The sequence below is a fragment of the Phyllobates terribilis genome, unplaced genomic scaffold, assembly GCF_046119375.1.
Source record: "Phyllobates terribilis strain yellow unplaced genomic scaffold, ASM4611937v1 Scaffold_3__8_contigs__length_932513732, whole genome shotgun sequence".
Classification (NCBI taxonomy): Eukaryota; Metazoa; Chordata; class Amphibia; order Anura; family Dendrobatidae; genus Phyllobates; species Phyllobates terribilis.
Genome location: NW_027362763.1, coordinates 533336310 through 533358740, shown reverse-complemented (window position 1 = coordinate 533358740; position 22431 = coordinate 533336310). Strand labels below are relative to the sequence as shown.

The window sequence follows — 22431 nt, the reverse complement described above, 5'->3', positions numbered from 1 at the left end:
CTTGTGACCGTGCCTCCGGGCTTCTATGGCCAGAGGACCTGGAATCCCCTGCTGGTTGGATTCTGCTGCTGGACCTGGATGCCCCCACAACCTCGGACTCCGTGTCCGGTCTTAGTGTCTTCAGCCAGGGTGAGCTATCTGGCTTCCAGCCCCTGGCACTTGCTCCTGCTCCTACAGAGCTCCTAGTTCTTGTTTTCCCTGTGTCTGCTGCCCTCCAGACTAGACTGCGTCTCTGTCTGGGACTTCACTCTGTCTCCCTAACCCCGCCCCAGACCCAGTTTATATAGGGCAGATTCCTCCCCTCCCAGGACTGGGGCAGGAGGTGTGGCATGCTTGAGGGCTACTGACCAGGAGGCCTCCCACTTGCTCCCAGACATAATATTTCTATTACTGTGGTAACCAGACCCCTGGGGTGCCACAAAAGCACACGGCGAAACGCGCGTCGGATAAGCACAGGCACCTTGGCGTCAGTATAAACATATTGTTTGCACATTTATGCATGCTCTGCCCATTTGGTGTAATTGAGTGTAACGCTTTTGTCATCATGACTTTTTATGAACTCTAGACAAACAACCTTATCATTCTTATGAACGTTATGTATATGTCACATTGATATTTCATCTATATTATATGTAGTAGCATAGCACTAGGCACTTTACTTGGATTGATTATCTATTTTTGCCATTTGATGTATAGGTGTTGTCTTCAAACATGATCTCTACTACAAAACTCAGTATTTAGAACTGATATATGAGCCCGGTATAATAATTTTGTAATTCTGATACCCAACAAACCAGGCACAGAGGGTATCTTTTCCCTTTAATTTTACATTTTATGCCTATTTTAATATTGATAATAATACATTTGATATATTTTATTATACTTTGAGTGTGTGTCATGTTTATAGGTTCATATTGCTGTTGGACACATAACATATGTATACTGTGTTTTTTTCTGCTGATCCTAGGTTATGTTTGTTAATGGCCACAGTGTGAATGTGCACCTACACATTGCACTTATACCAACATGTGTTGCAGCTCATTTCTTTGGTTTTGCATCACCTAATTTGAGTAAAACTGAAGATTTTGTATTTATATTATTAACCTTACTTTAATTTTTATGAATTAAAAATATGTTCTATGAAACTCAGTCCTGTCAAAAATTATGGAAATTGTTCTTGTGTTCAAGTTCATGCAGAAAATGCAGCATACTAACGGAAAGTGTGCCCCCATGGGGGCAATTCCCTTTTAATCATTTAGCAGTACGAGATTATGTCATTGTAATAAAAGGACACAACAGATAAAACATATGTTATAACTGCATTAGCAATTTTTATATTGAATAAAAGTAAATAATCTATGATTTATTTGATATAATAGATTAATGTTGCATATTATAGGGCAACTTTTACAGCATTTTCATTTTACCAATTCATTGAGATTTAATTTCACCCATGCCAGTTTGACGATTTACGCTTACAGATACAGTCATATTAAATTTAAATGAGATTAGGAGAGCTCAGTATCAGTTTAAATCTGGATTATTGGTGCAGCTGTAATGTACCATTTCCAAGCACAGGCATTATTGTTTTTGCAACAACTCAATTTACAACACTTAGCCAGTTGCACAGTATCACTAGTGACAAGGTAGCAATACAACCTGCTATAGAATGTGAATTTGTATTGGGTCGATAGTTGAGACAAAAACATAGATTTTGTATTTTAGTTTATTTTTCTCATTAAATATGTGCAGTGCAGCATATTAGAAGTAAAAAACAATCAATAGATTATAGTAAAATGTCAAGAAATAAAATGCATTCCAAATTGGTTAAGTCATTCTTTTCGTTTTGGAAGACTGCCTTTATTTTAGTGTGTAAAAGTTATTTTAACAACCTTGCTATTTCAGGGATTGTGAAACTCAGACGTTGACCCTTGATGCTATGATTCATACTAGAGGGAGTGGCGGTAACAGTCACTGATTTCTTGTCAGCTATTTCGGTGAGACATTGGATTCCAAGAGCCTACCAGGCCCTGTGTAAACGATACCGTCAAAACCTTATGAAATAATTGTAAAGTGTGCTAATGAGCAAACCTTTTACCTGTCTTTTGTTTTGATCTACATCAAAACCTTTTTAGATTTTTATTATTATTAAAATTACTACTATCTTTAATATTTAATTGTAAACAGAGGCACTTCAAGTTTTTTTTATTTTATTGCTAGTTCTGTAAAAAACAATGAGAAACAAATTTGTGCCATGCTCTAATACATGCAGTTATTCCAATATTGGTGTAATGCTTCAATTGGAGACTATTGTGCTTCAATGAGGCATCAAACATATTTACACAGTTAATCCCTTAAAGGGAACCTATCACCAGCCAGCAAAAAACGATATTAACCTGCAGATATGGGCTTAATCTGCAGGTTAATAACGTTACTAGAGTAAAAATTGTAAATTCGCGCTACTGGTAGTGGGTTTGGAAAAAGAAAGGTAGAGGTAGTCGGTTAAAACTTATTTGGCTTTTATTGAAACTATATATAATACATGTATGATAGGGGGGTGATTAAAAATAGGTGATATTTATCACCACGATATAAAATATACAAGGCTAAATAAATAAAGGGCACAATAAAATAGTTGGATTTTGATCTTCCAAAGTAGTCCTTCTCAGCTACGGAAGGTTGTTTTGAGAAAAAAAGTTTTGTAGATCAGCTCAGTCGGTTGGTGAGCGGTTGCTGATGGATAGGGTGAAATGTGGAGTCGGACTACGGTGATGCCTGCGGTGAAGAAAAAAGGAGAGAGAGAGAGAGAGAGAGAGAGAGAGGAGGCTGGTTAGTTTTTGTGAGAAGGGGTACCCAGTAATCTGTCACTCTGTCAGTGAGAGGTTACATTACCTGTTATTGGTGTGACAATCAACAGGTGGTAGATGATACAGAGGATGTCTTTCTTAAATGGTGGTGCCAAGAGGATATGGATGTTTTTCTAGGGTGGTTCTGGGGGAAAAAATATATATATATTGTATGTAAAAGAATTAGTACAGTTCTATCCGGGTTGTAGTATAGTTTTGCCCAGGTATTAGTACAGTAGGTGTCTTTCGTTACCTGCTAGGCGGTTTACAAGAGATGTCCAGATTTGTCCCAAGGATGTCTCAGGATGGTCGGAGTTCTATGGTATTTGTCCCCTTTCGGTGGGTTCAGTGAATGACTTGGGTTGCAACAGGAGGTGCTGGATGAGTCAGAGATGGTCAACGTCCGGTATACTACACTTTAGCTGGAGGCTCTGATTCTGAGGACAAGTGGTGGTAATGGTACCAAGATTAGTGTAGTATTATCAAACGTAGCACAGTTAGTGCTTTTGCTTATATATTTGTTTTTATGTTTATTTTTATTTTAATTTATATTTACCTGCCAGGTAGCTAGTGTGGAATGTCCTGGTAGGTCTAAAGAGTGTCTCAAGTTAGTCAAGGTTTCTGGTAGTAATATCCTTAGGTAGGGGCCTAGGCTGCAACAGGAGGCTCTGGTTGAGCCCGAGGTGGTCGATGTCTGTAAACAAAAATAAATTGTATAATAGTTTTTAGTGCCGACAGATTGGTCAGTGGTCAATGTTGCCTGGCAGTAAGGTACTGACTATATACCTGTGTTGGTGTAGAATTGCAGCGGAGGGGTTCAGCAGGAGGCTGTGGTTGATAATCAGGTATTCTTACAGTTTAGGAGTGCAGAGTAAAAGATCAGTCTGCAGTGCTGTTGGGAAAGGACAAGGGGTACTGTAGTTGTAGGTCTAGCGATTCCGGTGGGGCCGTGGCCCGGTCCTACTTACAGTAAGAGGTCCAACGATGTTGACAGACGTCAGGGATCCGGGGCGAGAGCGGAGTCCCGGCCGGTGACTGCCGCGTACTCGCCTGTGTCCGGGTTGGAAGGGGGAGAGAGAGGAGGAGAGAGAGGAAAACGCGCGCTTCTGGTGGAAAGCGCGCGAGAGGAACTGCGTGATGCATGGTCACGTGGTACGCAGCGTACGGTAACTACGGAGGCCTGTTGGTGCCTACTGTGCTGGGTCAAAGAGCAGTCCGACGCGTTTCGACAGCTGCGGTTGTCTTCATCAGGGATGTCATGACCCAGTCTGATGTATCCTTATATACCTAGGGGGCAGTGACATCATGCTTGTCAGTCCTGGAACGCAAATAATTCAATCTCACTGTTTAGTCCCCGTGGTTTTAGGGTGTTTAGTTTAAAAATCCATTCGCTCTCTTTTCTAGACATGTATTTAATAAAATTTGCCTGTCTCCAATGTTTATGTACTATTTGAATGCCTGTTATGTGGATTCCTTTAGTGGATCCATTGTGTTTTTCCACAAAGTGTTTGGAAAGGGGATGGCCCATATACTTATTTTTAATATTCCGCATATGTTCATTAATTCTGGTGATCAACGTTCTTTGGGTTCTCCCCACATATAGCTTTTTACATGGGCATGACAGTCCATAGATGACTCCTGTGGTATTGCACGTAATGAAGTCTGTAATTGGGTATGTTTCATTCTTGTGACTGATTGTATGCTGTTTTTGTGTTTTTAGTATTTTGCACAACTTGCATTTTTTACAAGGGAAAAAACCTTTTCGTTTTTGTTGGAATGGGGTTTGCTGCTGTTTTGAGGTGGTATTGTTTCTAAAGGTGGGGGCTATGATTGACCCTAAGTTTTGTGCTTTTTTGAAAATGAACGTTGGTCGATTTGGTATCTGGTCTCCAATTACCTTGTCATTCTGCAATATGTGCCAATGTTTTGCTACAATATTCTTAAAGAGGCGAATGTTTGCAGAATAGGGTGTGCTAATGGGAATAAATCTATGGTGATCTAGCTCTGACTAACGCGTCGGACTGCTCTTTGACCCAGCACAGTAGGCACCAACAGGCCTCCGTAGTTACCGTAAGCTGCGTACCACGTGACCGCGCATCACGCAGTTCCTCTCGCGCGCTTTCCACCAGAAGCGCGCGTTTTCCTCTCTCTCCTCCTCTCTCTCCCCCTTCCAACCCGGACACAGGCGAGTACGCGGCAGTCACCAGCCGGGACTCCTCTCTCGCCCCAGATCCCTGACGTCTGTCAACATCGTTGGACCACTTACTGTAAGTAGGACCGGGCCAAGGCCCCACCGAAATCGCTAGACCTACAACTACAGTACCCCTTGTCCTTTCCCAACAGCACTGCAGACTGATCTTTTACTCTGCACTCCTAAACTGTAAGAATACCTGATTATCAACCACAGCCTCCTGCTGAACCTCTCCGCTGCAATTCTACACCAACACAGGTATATAGTCAGTACCTTACAGCCAGGCAATATTGACCACTGACCAATCTGTCGGCACTAGAAACTATTATACAATTTATTTTTGTTTACAGACATCGACCACCTCGGGCTCAACCAGAGCCTCCTGTTGCAGCCTAGGCCCCTACCTAAGGATATTACTACCAGAAACCTTGACTAACTTGAGACACTCTTTAGACCTACCAGGACATTCCACACTAGCTACCTGGCAGGTAAATATAAATTAAAATAAAAATAAACATAAAAACAAATATATAAGCAAAAGCACTAACTGTGCTACTTTTGATAATACTACACTAATCTTGGTACCATTACCACCACTTGTCCTCCAGAATCAGAGCCTCCTGCTAAAGTGTAGTATACCGGACGTTGACCTTCTCCGACTCATCCAGCACCTCCTGTTGCAACCCAAGTCATTCACTGAACCCACCGAAAGGGGACAAATACCATAGAACTCCGACCATCCTGAGACATCCTTGGGACAAATCTGGACATCTCTTGTAAACCGCCTAGCAGGTAACGAAAGACACCTACTGTACTAATACCCGGGCAAAACTATACTACAACCCGGATAGAACTGTACTAATTCTTTTACATACAATATATATATTTTTTTTTTTTTTCCCCAGAACCACCCTAGAAAAACATCCATATCCTCTTGGCACCACCATTTAAGAAAGACATCTTCTGTATCAACTACCACCTGTTGATTGTCACATTTATAACAGGTAATGTAACCTCTCACTGACAGAGTGACAGATTACTGGGTACCCCTTCCCACAAAAACTAACCAGCCTCCTCTCTCTCTCTCCTTTTTTCCTCACCGTAGGCATCACCGTAGTCCCCCTCCACATTTCACCCTATCCATCAGCAACCGCTCACCAACCGACTCAGCTGATCTACAAAACTTTTTTTCTCAAAACAACCTTCCGCAGCTGAGAAGGACTACATTGGAAGACCAAAATCCAACTATTTTATTGTGCCCTTTATTTATTTAGCCTTGTATATTTTATATTGTGGTGATAAATATCACCTATTTTTAATCACCCCTCTATCATACATGTATTGTATTATATACAGTTTCAATAAAAGCCAAATAAGTTTTAACCGACTACCTCTACCTTTCTTTCTCCAAACCCACTACCAGTACCGGACATTTGTGGTTCCCTGTCCACCAATTTGCTGCCATTGCTAGTGATTAGCTGATAGCGCCTCCTACACTTACTAATAATAACGTTACTAACCTGCCCGGCACCCGCACTTACCTGAACGCTGCGAGGAGAAAATTAACTTCATTCTCCTCGTCAGCATTCGCTTTCAGTCATGGAGACGGCGGCAGTTCAGTCATCGCTTCAATTGGAGACTATTGTGCATCAATGAGGCATCATACATATTTACACAGTTAATCCCTTAAAGGGAACCTATCACCAGCCAGCAAAAAACTATATTAACCTGCAGATATGGGCTTAATCTGCAGGTTAATAACGTTACGAACCTGCCCGGCACTTACCTGAACGCTGCGAGGAGAAAATTAACTTCATTCTCCTCGTCAGCATTCGCTTTCAGTCATGGAGACGGCGGCGGTTCAGTCATCGCTCTGAGAATACAAAGCATCGGCTATAACCACTCCCCCCGTCCCTGACTGACACTCGCTCTGAATTAGAGCTGGCTGTCGCTTCAACATATCCCAGTGATTCTGAGATTGTTTTTTCACGATACATTTTACTTCGTGTTAGTGGTAAATTTAGGTTGATTTGATTTGCATTCAATTGTGAAAAAAATGGAAATTTTCTGAAAACTTTGAAAAAATAGCAATTTTCAAAATTTTTATTTTATGCCCTTAAAACAGATAGTCATATCACTAAAAATAATTAATAAGTAACACTTACCACATGTCTACTTTACACCAGCATCATTTTTGAAACATATTTTATTCTTAGAAATTTAGAAGGGTTAGCAATTTTTAATTTTTCCAACAAAATTTACAAAATCGTTTTTTTTATTACTGACCACTTCACATTTGAAATGACTATTAGGGGCCTATATGTCAGAAAACTCGCAAAAGTGAACCCATTATAAGACCTACACCCCTCAAAGTATTCAAAACCACATTTAGGAAGTTTGTTAATCCTTCAGATGCTTCACAGGAATGTAAACAAATCAGCAACAAAAAATGAAAAGTTTCATTTTTTCCACAAAAATTTTGCATTAGCCTCAAATTTTTCTGTTCAAAATATATAGGAAAATTAATGTTAAACCAGACATGGTCTTATAAATTTAGTTCAATATTCTCGAATATGTAAAGCCCACCATAGACATTTAAATTGGCAAAACCTGTCTCCTAACTCTCCTCCAACAATAATTCTGAGAGGTTTCTGGCAGTATATTTTTCCTCTCTCTACTGAAAACAGATAAACACTCAGTCGAATCCTATAGTGGGGTTGTTGGTGAACAGTCTATAACTCTACATTTTTGCTTTTTGTTTGTAGATAAAATATGAACTTTATTTTGCAAATATCATAAAATGAGAAAATACTGTGATACTTACAGTTATTATCAGCCACCATAGAGGGCAGCAGTGCAATAGAAACTAATACAGTATCTTGTGTAGTCCCCATTTTCGAAAACACACAGAACACGGCATAAAGTGTCCTTTGCATCCATAACTAATTGTTAGACTAGCAAATAGCACTTCATAATTGTGTCAAGAAAAAATAAAACTAGGTCTAAAAAGCACATTTGATACATTTCTGGATTTAGCAAGACGAACTCTGCATTTTATGTTTCTATTCCTTTTCCCGTGTAAATTGTAAAACGCTCATAGCATTCTATTACATGTATCAGCGAACAAGGCCACTGCTCTGTAATGACTGTTACATTGTGATTGCTTCGTGTCTAGTTGTTTAATGCTCAAAACTATTTTGAAGAAGAAACGCCGTGATGAAAATGTATCAATAAGCTCAATGTCAAAGCATTAACAAAATAGGTAGTCATCATATATACTTGGGGTTCCCAACCAGTGGCTTGCATGCCTTAGATGTGTGGCTTGCAACTCTTTGTTATCTTGGTATATTAGCACCAGGTCCAGCAAACATCTGTGAAGAGCAGGTTTCGAGATGGTGACTTTTTTGAGTAGACCTGCACAGAAGGGCAGACCTGGATGAGTATATACTGTGGACTTGGTATAGGATGATGCTGCCAGTCAGAGGAGGCACTTGAAACTGGAATGCGACAGTGTGGTGGGAAAGCTTGATGCAACAATATCCACTGTAGGCAAGGTGGGAACCCCTAAATCTAGATATACTGCCTTGGTGTGATATCTAAGGTGAAGCTTTGGTTGTCAGTATAAATTCACCATCAAGTAATAAATTCAGTACCTTATAATATCGAGAATTCACCGTTGATCATTACGTACCATTATGCAGGTGTAGAATTAAAATATAACTTTTAATAAATAATTAATAAAATACAACAGACAAACCACCCAAGTGGAAAACCATATATATATAAAAGAGGAACTATATGTCCCTATTAACCACTCAAACTCGCCCCTGCCTAACATTGGAGGTTGGCACCCTTATTCCTCCTCGGTGGCTCTCCCTGCTAGCCCTGTACGGCCCTGTTGCTAGATTGAAAAAAACAGTCAATGTCATATATGCGAATTGCAGTTGGAGAGAATGCTTATAGGTGCAAGAGATGCTTGGGATCTAGGTGCAATCCCTAGTAGATATATATACAAGTGTCTGCTTGCACTAAGATGATGGTATCTTTGTTATCTGCAAGTTGGTGGTAAATGAGTACCAAACCAAGAGATTAGGTGTCACTCTGTCACAGCAAAATGTGGTTAATTGGCCTTCATATATGAATATGGGTACACCCTAATGTAGTGGGATAATGTGCCTTACATAGCCCTTACACTGCCCTGCCTGCCAGTGGAGGTTGGCACCCTTATCCTGCGCAGTGGCGCCCCCACTCATCGGCGGCTATCCCTGCAGATCCTATCTGACCCTATCCAGGGTAATGGTGGATAAGTAAGTATAACTGGGGCTGTGATGGAAAAAGGTATTCAAAATAGACAATGCAAGGCAAATGATTTCTTTCATATAAGAATAGAAGGGACTATGTTATATGCAGTACTACCCAATGTGCCTAGTCAGACAGCATAATACAATAAACCATGAATCACAGCTGCCAATACTAGGCAAAAAATAAAAAACGTGCACAAATAGCAAAAGATTCAGTCAAAAATGCTAGGGTGTCAAACACCTCCAATCCAGTATGCATATCAAAGCCACATAACCTGTTATATAACTCAACGCGTTTCTCCTCTCTATGAGGTTCATCAGGAGTAGGTGTAACAGGTAAATATTAGAAAAAACAGAGATAAATCACTTAGCTAGTCAGAGGCTTTCACATATGGCGTCATGTGTACCAGAGAGACAATGCTCCAACAAATGGTCTTTGGTTGTCACTATACTGGTAATAGGAGCTCTGGGTGTCACTTCTGTGGGGGTGAGGGCTCAGATGTGGCTCGCAACCCTCTATTAGAGATGTTTGTAGCTCTTAAGGTAAGATAGGTTGGGGACCACTGATATATTCCATTCCCAGATGATGGACCCGTTATGACAACATATGGCATGGCTGTCAAAATGTAATTGTGTGAAATAACCAGCAAATTAAACCATAAAGCCTTTAAGCATACATATATAACTTTTTAAAATGGGTATTCCCATCATGTAGATTTATGGCATATTTACAAGATATCCACGGGAACCTGTCAGTAAAAAAATTTTTTTTTACCTGCAGCCATAGTGGTAATCTGCAGGTAATTACCTATGTAAACATATATTTCTTTGGAAGTGCAGCTGCAGGTAGAAAATAACGTTATATTCTCCTTGCATTTGCTCTTTTCCAGTCATCAGGGCTGAGCCAGGGCAGTGAACAGTTAGCGCTCACTACAAAATGAGTGCGCTATAATCACTCACCCTTGCTCATTGACTGACATCCTGCTCAATATTCATTCAGGGGCAAGGGGAGTGATCACAGCTCTTCTCATTTTGTAGTGAGCACTGGCTCAGTCTCGCCCAGATGATTGGAAGTGAGTGACTGCATAGAGAATATAACCTCAGTTTGCCCCTGCAACTGCACTTATTCTATTTAGACTGCTATATATGTGTAAGACAATGTTTGCCTGCAGATTATCATTATGGCTACAAGTAAACACCATTTTTTTTCATGTTTTTACTTCTTTTTTTTTTTGCAACAGGTTCTTTATAAGTTGGTGGGACCTGCATCTGTTTTGAGAATGGGGCCCCTTTGTCTGCTTCTGCCAGTCGAGTAATGATTAGAATTCCCAAAACTGGAAAGATCAAAGCGGATAACCAACACCTCTTTCTAGTTGGAGATTGTCATCTCGACCTCGTGATCCCATCTGCCCTGTACTCAATTTGTTGAATTCATGAGCTCCCTATCTGCTGTTGGAATTAACTGTAGCAAGTATGAATGAAAACATAGTGAATGCATTCTAAACTAATCAAAGTTGTTCACAATTTACCAAATTTCATGGATTCAGGTGCCTCCAAAGTTTGTTTGACTCACTTCACGCAAATCCTGCAAGATGTTGGCCAGCCGGATGCCATTTTTCTGTATTCTAAGTGCTGGGAAAGAGTTAAAAATAAATTAATGGAGTTACTGTCCTCTGCCCTCTCACTATCTGTCCCAACACATCATTACATCAAAAGCCTACTTGGAGCTGGAAACCCCAGTTCAGCGTGAAAATGACGTATGTCACGCCAAAAGAATGAAGAGGCCAAATGTTTCTTAGAGGACAAGTCTGGGAGCAGCGGCAGCAGGACAGATGAGCAGTGAAGTGAGTATTATAATTTTTTTTCACCCTATATTTATTATTCTGTAGGGTCTATAGAGACGTAGACAGGGCTAATCTGAGACAATTCAAGTAGGATAGAATATTCATTTGGAGGAATCTGAAGTAGGCATCTTGGTGGATCAGGGAACCGCGTGATGGTGGCTACCAACAGACCCAAGACTCTCATTGCCACTCACTGTGTGGTTTGAGGATGTGAGATTACATGTTAAACTAAAGCCTTTTATCACTGTTCAGTGGGGGGAAGATGCCCATTTGTTGGGAATCTATCAAAATCCACAGAAACCTGATACTTGTTGGCACTAGTGATGAGCAAGCGTGCTCGTTTAACCCTTTCGCCAAGCACGCTCGGGTGCTTTCCGAGTATCTTCGGCGTGCTCATATATTAAGTTCGAGTCACTGCGTCTGCATGATTTATTGCTGTTAGTCAGCCTCAACACATGCAGAGATTGCCTGTTTGTTAGGGAATCCTCACATGTGTTGAGGCTGACTAACTGTCATAAATCATGTAGATGCAGGGACTCAAACTTAATATACAAGCACGCCGAAGATACTCGGAAAGCACCCAAGCATGCTCGGCGAAAGGGTTAAACGAGCACGCTCGCTCATCACTAGTTGGCACTATATAGGAATTCTGATGATTCAAGATGAACCCTTGGATATGGAACACATATATTTCTCTGAGACTCAAGGCAGCTGCTAGGACATTTATGACCTTCTTTAAGACTAGATATGTGAATGTCAGGCCGATCGGGAGACATGAATTGTAGATGATGTATGTATGCCTTGTACAAGACAGCCAGTCTAACAAATGGCTTATGTGCCACAAATATAAGAATATGGAGATAGATGTCCACCAAGTCGAGGGTAGCCATGTAATCCCCCTTCTGCCTTATTACCACCTACTTATTCGTTTCCATCCTGAACATGATGGGGTTAATAGACTAGTTCAGGAACTTGAGGTCGATGACAAGTCTCCATTTCCCTTCCTTTTTCGGAATCGTGAAGATCAACAAGTAAATACTGTAACCTACTTTGTTTTAAAGCCTACCTGGTTTTAGGACATGTTTGCTGATGAATTCCAGCAGAAGGGAAAATACATGGAAACTATATTTTTGTTCAGATGAAACATCAGATGAGGAATTTGAATAAACTTCATCCTGTACAGTAGGTTCCCTGGACAAAAAAAACTCACATGGGCATGTGATGTACACTTCAGTGTTCTTGAAAAAAAGTGTGGAAGTCTTCTATATGGACAAGTGGCATCGCATAAAAAATCCTGCCATTTGTACTTTTTTTTTTCTTCTTATAAGCAGTGATAGATTAGCCAGATCTCTGTTATGGCTTATTCCATCAACATGGCCTTCACCTCCTCCTAAAGTTAAAATGAAGTTAGAAGCTTTCCAAAATACTGAAAAACTAAGGACCAAACAGATTAGAGGCCTAAAACGTCTATCTGGAAGTACATCCTCTTACCAACTGTATGTCTGTCCGAGACTTTTCTTTTGATTGGCCAGCCTGGCGCAACATCATCATTGTGGTCGGTGTGACACACGTGATGTTGTGCCAGCCCAGATAATCAAAGGAAAAAATGAGGATGCTGCCAGATAAGAGAAGGCACTCCCTCTTCCATCCAGAGGCCACAGTCTTTTTTTATCTAATACCAAGAGTGCAGAGAAAGAAGAAGAGGCTGCTCACACTGCCTTAAACTCAATATACCGTATCTTATTTTATGATGGATATACCAGAGTGTTAAGGTAAGAAAACACTGCTTACATTGCTGTGCACCATGTCTATCTGATCTGATTAAGGAGATAGCTGCACTTGCACTTTATTCAAAATCAACTTGATTATTCCCCTTAGTCTACTATCATATCCATTCTTTCATAGACCTTCATTATTGCAGCCATCCATTGTATTTCATGCCCACCTTTTTTGTTTCCTTGTTTGGATCTCTTTTTATTCCATGTCTTTTGATGGTTTTTCAATAAAGATGTATTATATTTTATTTATCCTCTGTTTGGAATTTTTTTTCTTTCCTCACATTTTCTCTATATTAATGCCTTAGGACAGTATACTTTGCTGTTTATTTGCTTTATTGTTTTTTTTTATTCCTAATACCAAGAGTGTGGAGAAAGAGAAGAGGCTGCTCACACTGCCTTCCACTCAATATATCTTATTTTATGCTGGAGATAACAGTGATGCTGAGGTAAAAAGAGACAGCTCACACCACTGTCCATTATGTCTGTCTGATCTAATACTGGAGATACCAGAGGTGCTGAGGTAAGAAGAGGCTGCTCACACTACTGTCCACCCTGACTACATGATCTAAAACTGGAGATATCAGGACTGCAGGGGTTAGAAGAGGCTGCTCACACTACTGTCCACCCTGTCTTTCTGATCTAAAACTGGAGATATCAGGACTGCAGGGGTTAGAAGAGGCTGCTCACACTACTGTCCAGCCTGTCTTTCTGATGTAATACTGGAGATATCAGGACTGCAGGGGTTAGAAGAGGCTGCTCACACTGCTGTCCACCCTATATTTCTTCTTTAATAATGGAGACACCAGGGTGCTGAGGTAAGAAAAGACTGCTCACACTACTGTCCACCAGGCCTTTCTGATCTAATACTGGAGATACCAGAACTACAGGGGATAGAAGAGGCTGCTCACACTGCTGTCCACCCTATATTTCTTCTTTAATAATGGAGACACCAGGGTGCTGAGGTAAGAAAAAACTGCTCACACTACTGTCCACCAGGCCTTTCTGATCTAATACTGGAGATACCAGAACTACAGGGGATAGAAGAGGCTGCTCACACTGCTGTCCACCTTATCTTTCTTATTTAATAATGGAAATACCAGGATGCTGAGGTAAGAAGAGGCTGCTCACACTGCAACAATACATGGTGTGGATTTATCTCCAGGTCACTGCAGAGGAGGTTCCTACTGCACATGCTAACAGTCCTAACATTCTGGGACAAGTTTCTGACAGTGTAGCAGGACGGCAGCCATTCTAACTCTATAATAATTACCCCATAGACAAATCAAGTGTGATTTGCTAATCAAATGTACTTAGGAATTTATTTATAATGAATTCTCCTTTAGTTATTTTTTTTCTATTCAATCTTTTTTCTATACCCCTTTAACCTCTTCAATGCTCAGTAAATGCACACATAGCCGCAAATAATCACAGAAACAAGTTTGTTTTCTTTTTCATAGTTGCATTCATTTAAGAATTTTTCCGGCATACTGAATCAATTCATATTTTCAATTCTTTCATATCAATAAGCACAGTAGGCATATAACAGCTAGATGCATCAAAAGTTAGAGACTATTACAAAGTCTCTTAAGAATAGAGAGTAATGTCCATCTCCGTATACATGTGGGCTGGGTGCACGAGTAGGACTAAAGCCTCATTCACATGTCCCAGTTTAAACACATACAGTGGCAACCAAAAGTTTTGCATTTTTTTAAGTGTGATTACTTCTGTCTGGTTGTTGTGATGCCATTTCCCTGGTGATGAATTGAAAGTGCATGAAGTTGTCATCATGCAAGACCTTAAGTTTAACCAAAATGCCTTTGAATATAGGTATGGTAATTTAATTAAAGAAAACTGACTGCCAAAAGTTTTGCATATACTATTTATTGATCACAACATAGAGAGTAATTCATAGTTTACAATGCCATAATGTAGTATTTTGTAACCTCTTGCTTTAATTACTGCACCACACTGACGGGGTATTGAAGCCACGAGGGTATTCAAGACATCTTGAGGGATCTTGCTCCATTCCATTTGAAAATCTGTAAACAATTAATTTATATTGATATGAGTACGGGTCCCAACTCGTCGCCCTATCTCATCCCTAGGGTGCTGTATAGGGGTTAAATCAGGAGATTGGCTTGGCCATTGCAACAGGCGAACATTTTTCTTTGCTAAACAATTTTTGACAAAATTGAATGTGTGCTTAGGATCATTGCCTTGCTGGAATTTCCATCCCCTGCCTACTTTGGTTTTCCCATGTGGCAGCAATACATTCTCCAGTATATCCTTGTACATGGTAGCATTCATATTTCCATCAATTCTATGCAGAGGGCCAATGGCAGATGCAGAAAAGCAGCCCCAAACCATGACATTGCCACCACCATGTTTCACTGTAGGTGTTTGGTACCTTACATCCCTACGTTTTCCAATTGGGCGATATATATAGTGCTTGCCATCACTACCAGACAGATTGAACTTGGGTTCATCCGACCACAACACCTTAGACCAATCTGTCTCCTTCCATTGGCTATGTTCTTTGGCAAACTCAAGTCGGTCCTTCCGTTTCTTTGCAGAGATCAAAGGCTTCTTGACTGGAACTCGTGCATTCAACCCTACTGCTCTTAGCCGTCGCACCACAGTTTGGCGACTCAGTTTGATCCCATATTCTTTGTTCATTTTGTGCGAAATCTGTACAGTACTTTATGGACATCAGATACTGACTTTTTCTTAATAATGTGATCAACTCTGGAGGAAGTCTTAGAATAATAAGCTTCCTGACATCTGGTGATAAATTTTGCATTGTCTTTACCATGTTTTAACCTAAAAATACACACAAAAAAATATTTTTTTTAGGTAAAATTCGACTACCCATGACAAATTATGCAAAATATTTGGCCCAGCAAATGTTGAAAACACATAAACAGGGACAAAACAATGTCAAATACAATTTTTGTCCTTATAGCTGACAACCATTTGCTTCCGGTTTACTAAAATCCAACCAGAAAAATGGCATCACAACAACCAGACAGAAGTAATCACACTTTTAAAAAAAAATGCAAAACTTTTGGTCGCCACTGTATGTGAAAAAAATTGTACTGGTGTCATCAGTGTTTTGGATCAGTGTGTCCATTTTTACCATCAGTGTATGGTCCCCATATGTCCATTTTTACCATCAGTGTATGGTCCCCATGTGTCCGTTTTTACCATCAGTGTATGGTCCCCATGTGTCCATTTTTACCATCAGTGTATGGTCCATGTGTCCGTTTTTACCATCAATGTATGGTCCATGTGTCCGTTTTCACCATCAGTGTATGGTCCCCATATGTCTGTTTTTACCATCAGTGTATGGTCCCCATATGTCTGTTTTTACCATCAGTGTATGGTCCCCATGTGTCCATTTTTACCATCAGTGTATGGTCCCCATGTGTCCGTTTTTACCATCAATGTATGGTCCATGTGTCCGTTTTCACCATCAGTGTATGGTCCCCATATGTCTGTTTTTACCATCAGTGTATGGTCCCCATATGTCTGTTTTTACCATCAGTGTATGGTCCCCATGTGTCCGTTTTTACCATCAGTGTATGGTCCCCATGTGTCCATTTTTACCATCAGTGTATGGTCCATGTGTCCGTTTTTACCATCAATGTATGGTCCCCATATGTCTGTTTTTACCATCAGTGTATGGTCCCCATATGTCTGTTTTTACCATCAGTGTATGGTCCCCATGTGTCCGTTTTTACCATCAGTGTATGGTCCCCATGTGTCCATTTTTACCATCAGTGTTTGGTCCGTGTGTCCGTTTTTACCATCAGTGTATGGTCCCCATATGTCTGTTTTTACCATCAGTGTATGGTCCCCATGTGTCTGTTTTTACCATCAGTGTATGGTCCCCATGTGTCCGTTTTTACCATCAGTGTATGGTCCCCATGTGTCCGTTTTTACCATCAGTGTTTGGTCCGTGTGTCCGTTTTTACCATCAGTGTGTCATCACTGTTTGGATGGATAAAAAAAGAAAGAAATTACAAAGTTTCACTTATACTTTCCAATGTTAAACACGGACAGCACATGGATGGCACACGGACTGAACACTAATGCCATCCGTGTGCTGTACGTGTTTTTCACAAACCCATAAACTTGTGTCATCTGAGCTGTCTGGAAAAAATTAACATGTCTCCGTGTGTTTTGCACTCCTGTAAAAACATGGACACGTGAATAGCACCATAGATTACAGTATAATGGGTATATGCGGTATCTGTGAAAAAAGCGGATACAACACGTGCAACACGGGTATGTGAATGAGACCTAATGGAGATTATACTAAAGAGGAGTTTTGCATGGATGGAGAATGTTTCAGACGCAGACCCTTATGATATTAAACCAGAAACCTGGAAACTAGAGACATTCATACTTAATACACAAAGACCGCAGACAGATGACTTTGTGCCACTTCTGGGACAACAGTAATAATAACTTAATAATAATTTTATTTATATAGTGCCAACATATTCTTCACCATTTTACAATTCAGCAACAGTAAATTATAACAACTAGTCACAGGGAAAAGAAAAAAATAACATTAGAGGAGGCTTCATACACATGCTCCTGTCCCTGCTTGTTTGGCGGAGTGCAGCACTCCTCCATTGTAACTGGTGTCTTAAGACTAGGGAAGTGAGAGCAGAAATGCTGATGCACACAGCTCCTGGTGGTGCCGCCTCCTGATGCAGTTAACCCTTCCGGCAGCGAAACTCTAAGAAGTGAGACAATACACTGTTCACCAAAACACTTCTGGGAACATGAATCCTAGAAGGGAAAAAAGAAGAAACAAACATTTGACTGTGTCTTCTTGGGGCAGAATTAGTGGGATTAAAAAGATGTTTATGCTTTTAATTAACGTTTACTCTCTCACACTTGCGTATAAATAATCGGTCCCATTCTCATCCAGAATGGGAAGATATTTCCTCACTTGTCATCCGTGTGCTGTCTGTATACAATCTCTTTTACTCAGCAGCTATTAATAATTTATAGGACCATTTACAGTTTCCTATGCCGCGTTTCGGCGTCAGCCTTCGTCAGGGGGTGGCGTAATATAACGAAGGGAGGTTTAAAAAGGGGAACTAACCAATAAGAGGCGGTGGTGGATGTGGCCTGACGTGGGTTAGCACAGGAGGCTAACATGGCCGTGGCTTCGGTGGTCACACTGTGAGGGGATGCGGTGATGCCCGACATCCTCCTGTGCTAACCTTTGTCAAACCACCGCCTCTTATTGATTAGTTCCCCTTTTTACGCCTCCCCTTCCCGAGATTACGCCACCCCCTGACGAAGGCTGATATCGAAACGTGTGTCGGGGTGGGCGCTTCATCGTGTGTCCCCAGTCTCCTTCCTGCTACAAAGGTAACATATACCTATACCACCTTATTACTGCTATACAGGATTTACCTATAGGTCTGTATAAAGGCCAGGAGTTAGCAGCACTCTCTGTCACTCAGAGGTATATTTGCACCTTAAATTGCATTATAGGAATTCTATTACACATAATTCTATGACATCTACTCTACAAATATAAACTGTGATATACAGCTCTGTCTTATTGTTTGATCTGATTCCTAAAAAATAAAGGGAACACTCAAATAACACATCCTAGATCTGAATGAATGAAATATTCTCATTGAATACTTTGTTCTGTACAAAGTTGAATGTGCTGAAAACAAAATCACACAAAAATCATCAATGGAAGTCAAATTTATTAACCAATGGAGGCCTGGATTTGGAGTCACCCCCAAAATTAAAGTGGAAAAACACACTACAGGCTGATCCAACTTTGATGTAATGTCCTTAAAACAAGTCAAAATGAGGCTCAGTATTATGTGTGACCTCCACGTGCCTGTATGACCTCCCTACAACGCCTGGGCATGCTCCTGATGAGGATGGTCTCCTGTGGGATCTCCTCCCAGACCTGGACTAAAGCATCCGCCAACTCCTGGACAGTCTGTGGTTTAACGTGACGTTGGTGGATGGAGAGAGACATGATGTTCCAGATGTGCTCAATCAGATTCAGGTCTGGTGAACAGGCGGGCCAGTCCATAGCGTCAATGCCTTCATCTTGCAGGAACTGCTGACACTCCAGCCACATGAGGTCTGGCATTGTCCTGCATTAGGAGAAACCCAGGGCCAACCGCACCAGCATATGGTCTCACAAGGGGTCTGAGGATCTCATCTCGGTACCTAATGGCAGTCAGGCTACCTCTGGCGAGCACATGGAGGGCTGTGCGGCCCTCCAAAGAAATGCCACCCCACACCATTACTGACCCACTGCCAAACCGGTCATGCTGAAGGATGTTGCAGGCAGCAGATCGCTCTCCACGGTGTCTCCAGACTTTGTCACGTCTGTCACATGTCCTCAGTGTGAACCGGCTTTTATCTGTGAAGAGCACAGGGCGCCACTGGCAATTTTGCCAATCCTGATGTCCTGTGGCAAATGCCAAGCGTCCTACACGGTGGGCTGTGAGCACAACCCCCATCTGTGGACGTCGGGCCATCATACCACCCTCATGGAGTGGGTTTCTAACCGTTTGTGCAGACACATGGACATTTGTGGCCTGCTGGAGGTCATTTTGCAGGGCTCTGGCAGTGCTCCTCCTGTTCCTCCTTGCACAAAGGCGGAGGTAGCGGTCCTGCTGCTGGGTTGTTGCCCTCCTACGGCCCCCTCCATGTCTCCTGGTGTACTGGCCTGTCTCCTGGTAGCGCCTCCAGCCTCTGGACGCTACGCTGAGAGACACAGCAAACCTTCTTGCCACAGCTCGCATTGATGTGCCTTCCTGGATGAGCTGCGCAACCTGAGCAACTTCTGTGGGTTGTAAAGTCCGTCTCATGGTACCACGAGTGTGAAAGCACAACCAACATTCAAAAGTGACCAAAACATCAGCCAGAAAGCATTGGTACTGAGATGTGGTCTATGGTTCCCACCGGCAGAACCACTCCTTTATTGAGGGTGTCTTGATAATTGCCAATAATTTCCATCTATTGTCTATTCCATTTGCACAACAGCATGTGAAATTGATTGTCAATCAGTGTTGCTTCCTAAGTGGACAGTTTGATTTCACAGAAGTTTGATTTACTTGGAGTTATATTCTGTAATTTGAGTGTTCCCTTTATTTTTTTGAGCAGTGTATATATCTATATCTGGGTCACACAGCTTTGTTTAGCGCCTCCACACTGGTTTACTATCCCCCTACCCTAACATGAGTTGTATTTTATCTTGATCTAATACAGTTTAATACATGTTTTATATATTATCTGGCTTTTTTGGTCTTGATGGTCCTTATGGCATATGATTTTTTTTCTTACGGTTTGATTTCTGAGTGAAGTCGCAGCATGATGAATACAGAAGAGAAAAAATACACAGATCTGCACGGCCTCACTGAATAACATTGGGCTGAGTGCAATCTGATTTTTTAACGGATTTCACTTGTCCGATTTATACGCTAGTGTGAGCGAGCCCTGACTGACATCGCCTCTTCTGTCGCTATAGGGCAGGAGAATATATAGGGCAGGAGAATATATAGGGCAGGAGAATATACCCAGTCCGGTGTCTGAGCACAATGAGGAACTTCAGTCTGTCTCCAGTGAGGTAACGTGTGTAGTTTCCCGCCCAGTGGGCAGTCATATAACGTGCAGGCATCGGGGAAAAGACACTAACACCGAAATCTCCCAACTAGCAACAGGCTGCTTGTGTCTGCTGAGGGTGTAGTCTCTGGGGCAGGTACAGCACTGAGGAGAAGCACAGCATGAGGAGCTGCCTGCGGGGGGCTCTGAGCGGGCGGACTGCGGGGGGCTCTGAGCGGGCGGACTGCGGGGGGCTCTGAGACTGTCTGAGGTGGAGGAACCTGCGCAGCCTGGACTTCCCTACACTTCAGCTCGGACTCCTTTGCTGCTGGGGGAGAGGAAGCTTTCTCGGAAACAATTAGGGGAACTTGCAATTCTCCTTCCTCCTGCTACTTTGTGTGCTGAGGTGGAGACATGAGTGACAGCAGTGAAGGCATTACGTTCTCGGTGCCCGTGTCCCCGCTGCCCCAGCCTGGGTGCTGTATGTATGAGGACAAGCCTGGCCCCAGACCTCAAGGGGCAGTAGTATCAGCAGCAGCCCCCTGTCCTGGCAGCAGGCTCCCCGCAGCTGGCAGCTTCTGGCATGAAGACTATGTACATGCCACAGGCGTGGGAAGTGCTTCAGGTCGCTGTGCCAAAGGCTTCGCCTCAGCAGGGACCCCTGCCACCAGCAGCCGCACTATCACTGTGGTCTACGTCATCAATGAGGGCACAACAGGACTGCAGGCCTGTGAGAGTGCTGCCCTGCACAGCCTACAGGAGGCGTGCGAGAGTCAGGGGGCAACATTGGAGACGCTGCAGTTTGGCAAGCTAGACTTTGGGGAGACCACCGTGCTTGATCGCTTCTATAATGCAGGTGAGGACCCTTGTCAGATAACCATTGCTCATCCATTCTCCGGCATGGATCTCCAGGCTATCGTCTCTTGTTTTTGTTTGCATACATCTGGAGGCTTCAGTTGATTGTTTTCTAAATACAGTAAATTGCTTGTATTGTGGACATTGTAAATATGGTGAACATGTTATCTGGCATTAGCTGAAATCTGACTACTGATAATGTGTGACATTGATAAACTGCCATCATGGCACATGCGTTATCATGGTGCCTTATCTGTTATTCTCTCCAGTGCGTTAGGTTATGTTCCCATGATGAGCTTTTGGTGAGTTTTTGACCCTGTAGTATTTCTGCACCTATTATTTAAATTAGGTTACTTTGTTTTTTTTTACATTACGTTTTTGTATGCAGTTTTTTAACATGCATTGTTGTTGTGTTAATGCGTTTTTTTTCATGTGTTATGCTTTAGATAAAGCTGCTTTGTTTTTTATACTTTCTGGTATTTGGCTTTCACAAAACTTTATTGACATACTTAGGTGCGAATTACATGCTTTTATGTATTTCCGCCTCAGAAAGCACTAAAAACGCATGTGCATTTTTTACCAATGGATTTTCCACATCTAACACAAGTCTATGGGGAAAATCCGCACAGAAAACTCAATGTACCCGCAAGAGAAATTGACATGTTGCGGATTTGAAACTCGCACCGCAAGTCAGTTTATACTGCTTTAAAAAAAAAAAAAAGCACAGTGGGTATGAGATTTCTATAAATCTCATCCACTTTGCTGGAACTGTAAGGGTATGTGCACACGATCGGTAAGGGCAGCGCTTTGAACGTAATATACTTTATGCTGCATCCAAAGCGCTGCACGCAAGTGAATCAGCATGTGTTCATTGAACCATGCGGATTCACTGCAATCAATACATTGCATTGATCTAATTTATCTTATGGAGATGAGCATCTCCGCAAGAGAAATTGACATTCTGCAGTCTAGAAAGACGTGTCGCATGTCCGTGTCCGCGGGTGATCTGCAGGA

General features: G+C 41.8%; 1 protein-coding gene across 2 annotated transcripts in view; it reads left to right on the top strand.

Annotated features, from left to right (window-relative positions):
* The first annotated feature begins 20624 nt into the window (after nucleotides 1-20624).
* MAP3K5 (mitogen-activated protein kinase kinase kinase 5) overlaps nucleotides 20625-22431 on the top strand; it is a 269310-nt gene continuing 267503 nt past the window's right edge. For both annotated transcript variants that reach the window (XM_073671312.1, XM_073671313.1), the window contains exon 1: nucleotides 20625-21418. In XM_073671312.1, the coding sequence (XP_073527413.1) occupies nucleotides 20977-21418 (442 nt within the window). In that variant the 5' untranslated portion in view covers nucleotides 20625-20976. The remainder of the gene's footprint in view (nucleotides 21419-22431) is intronic.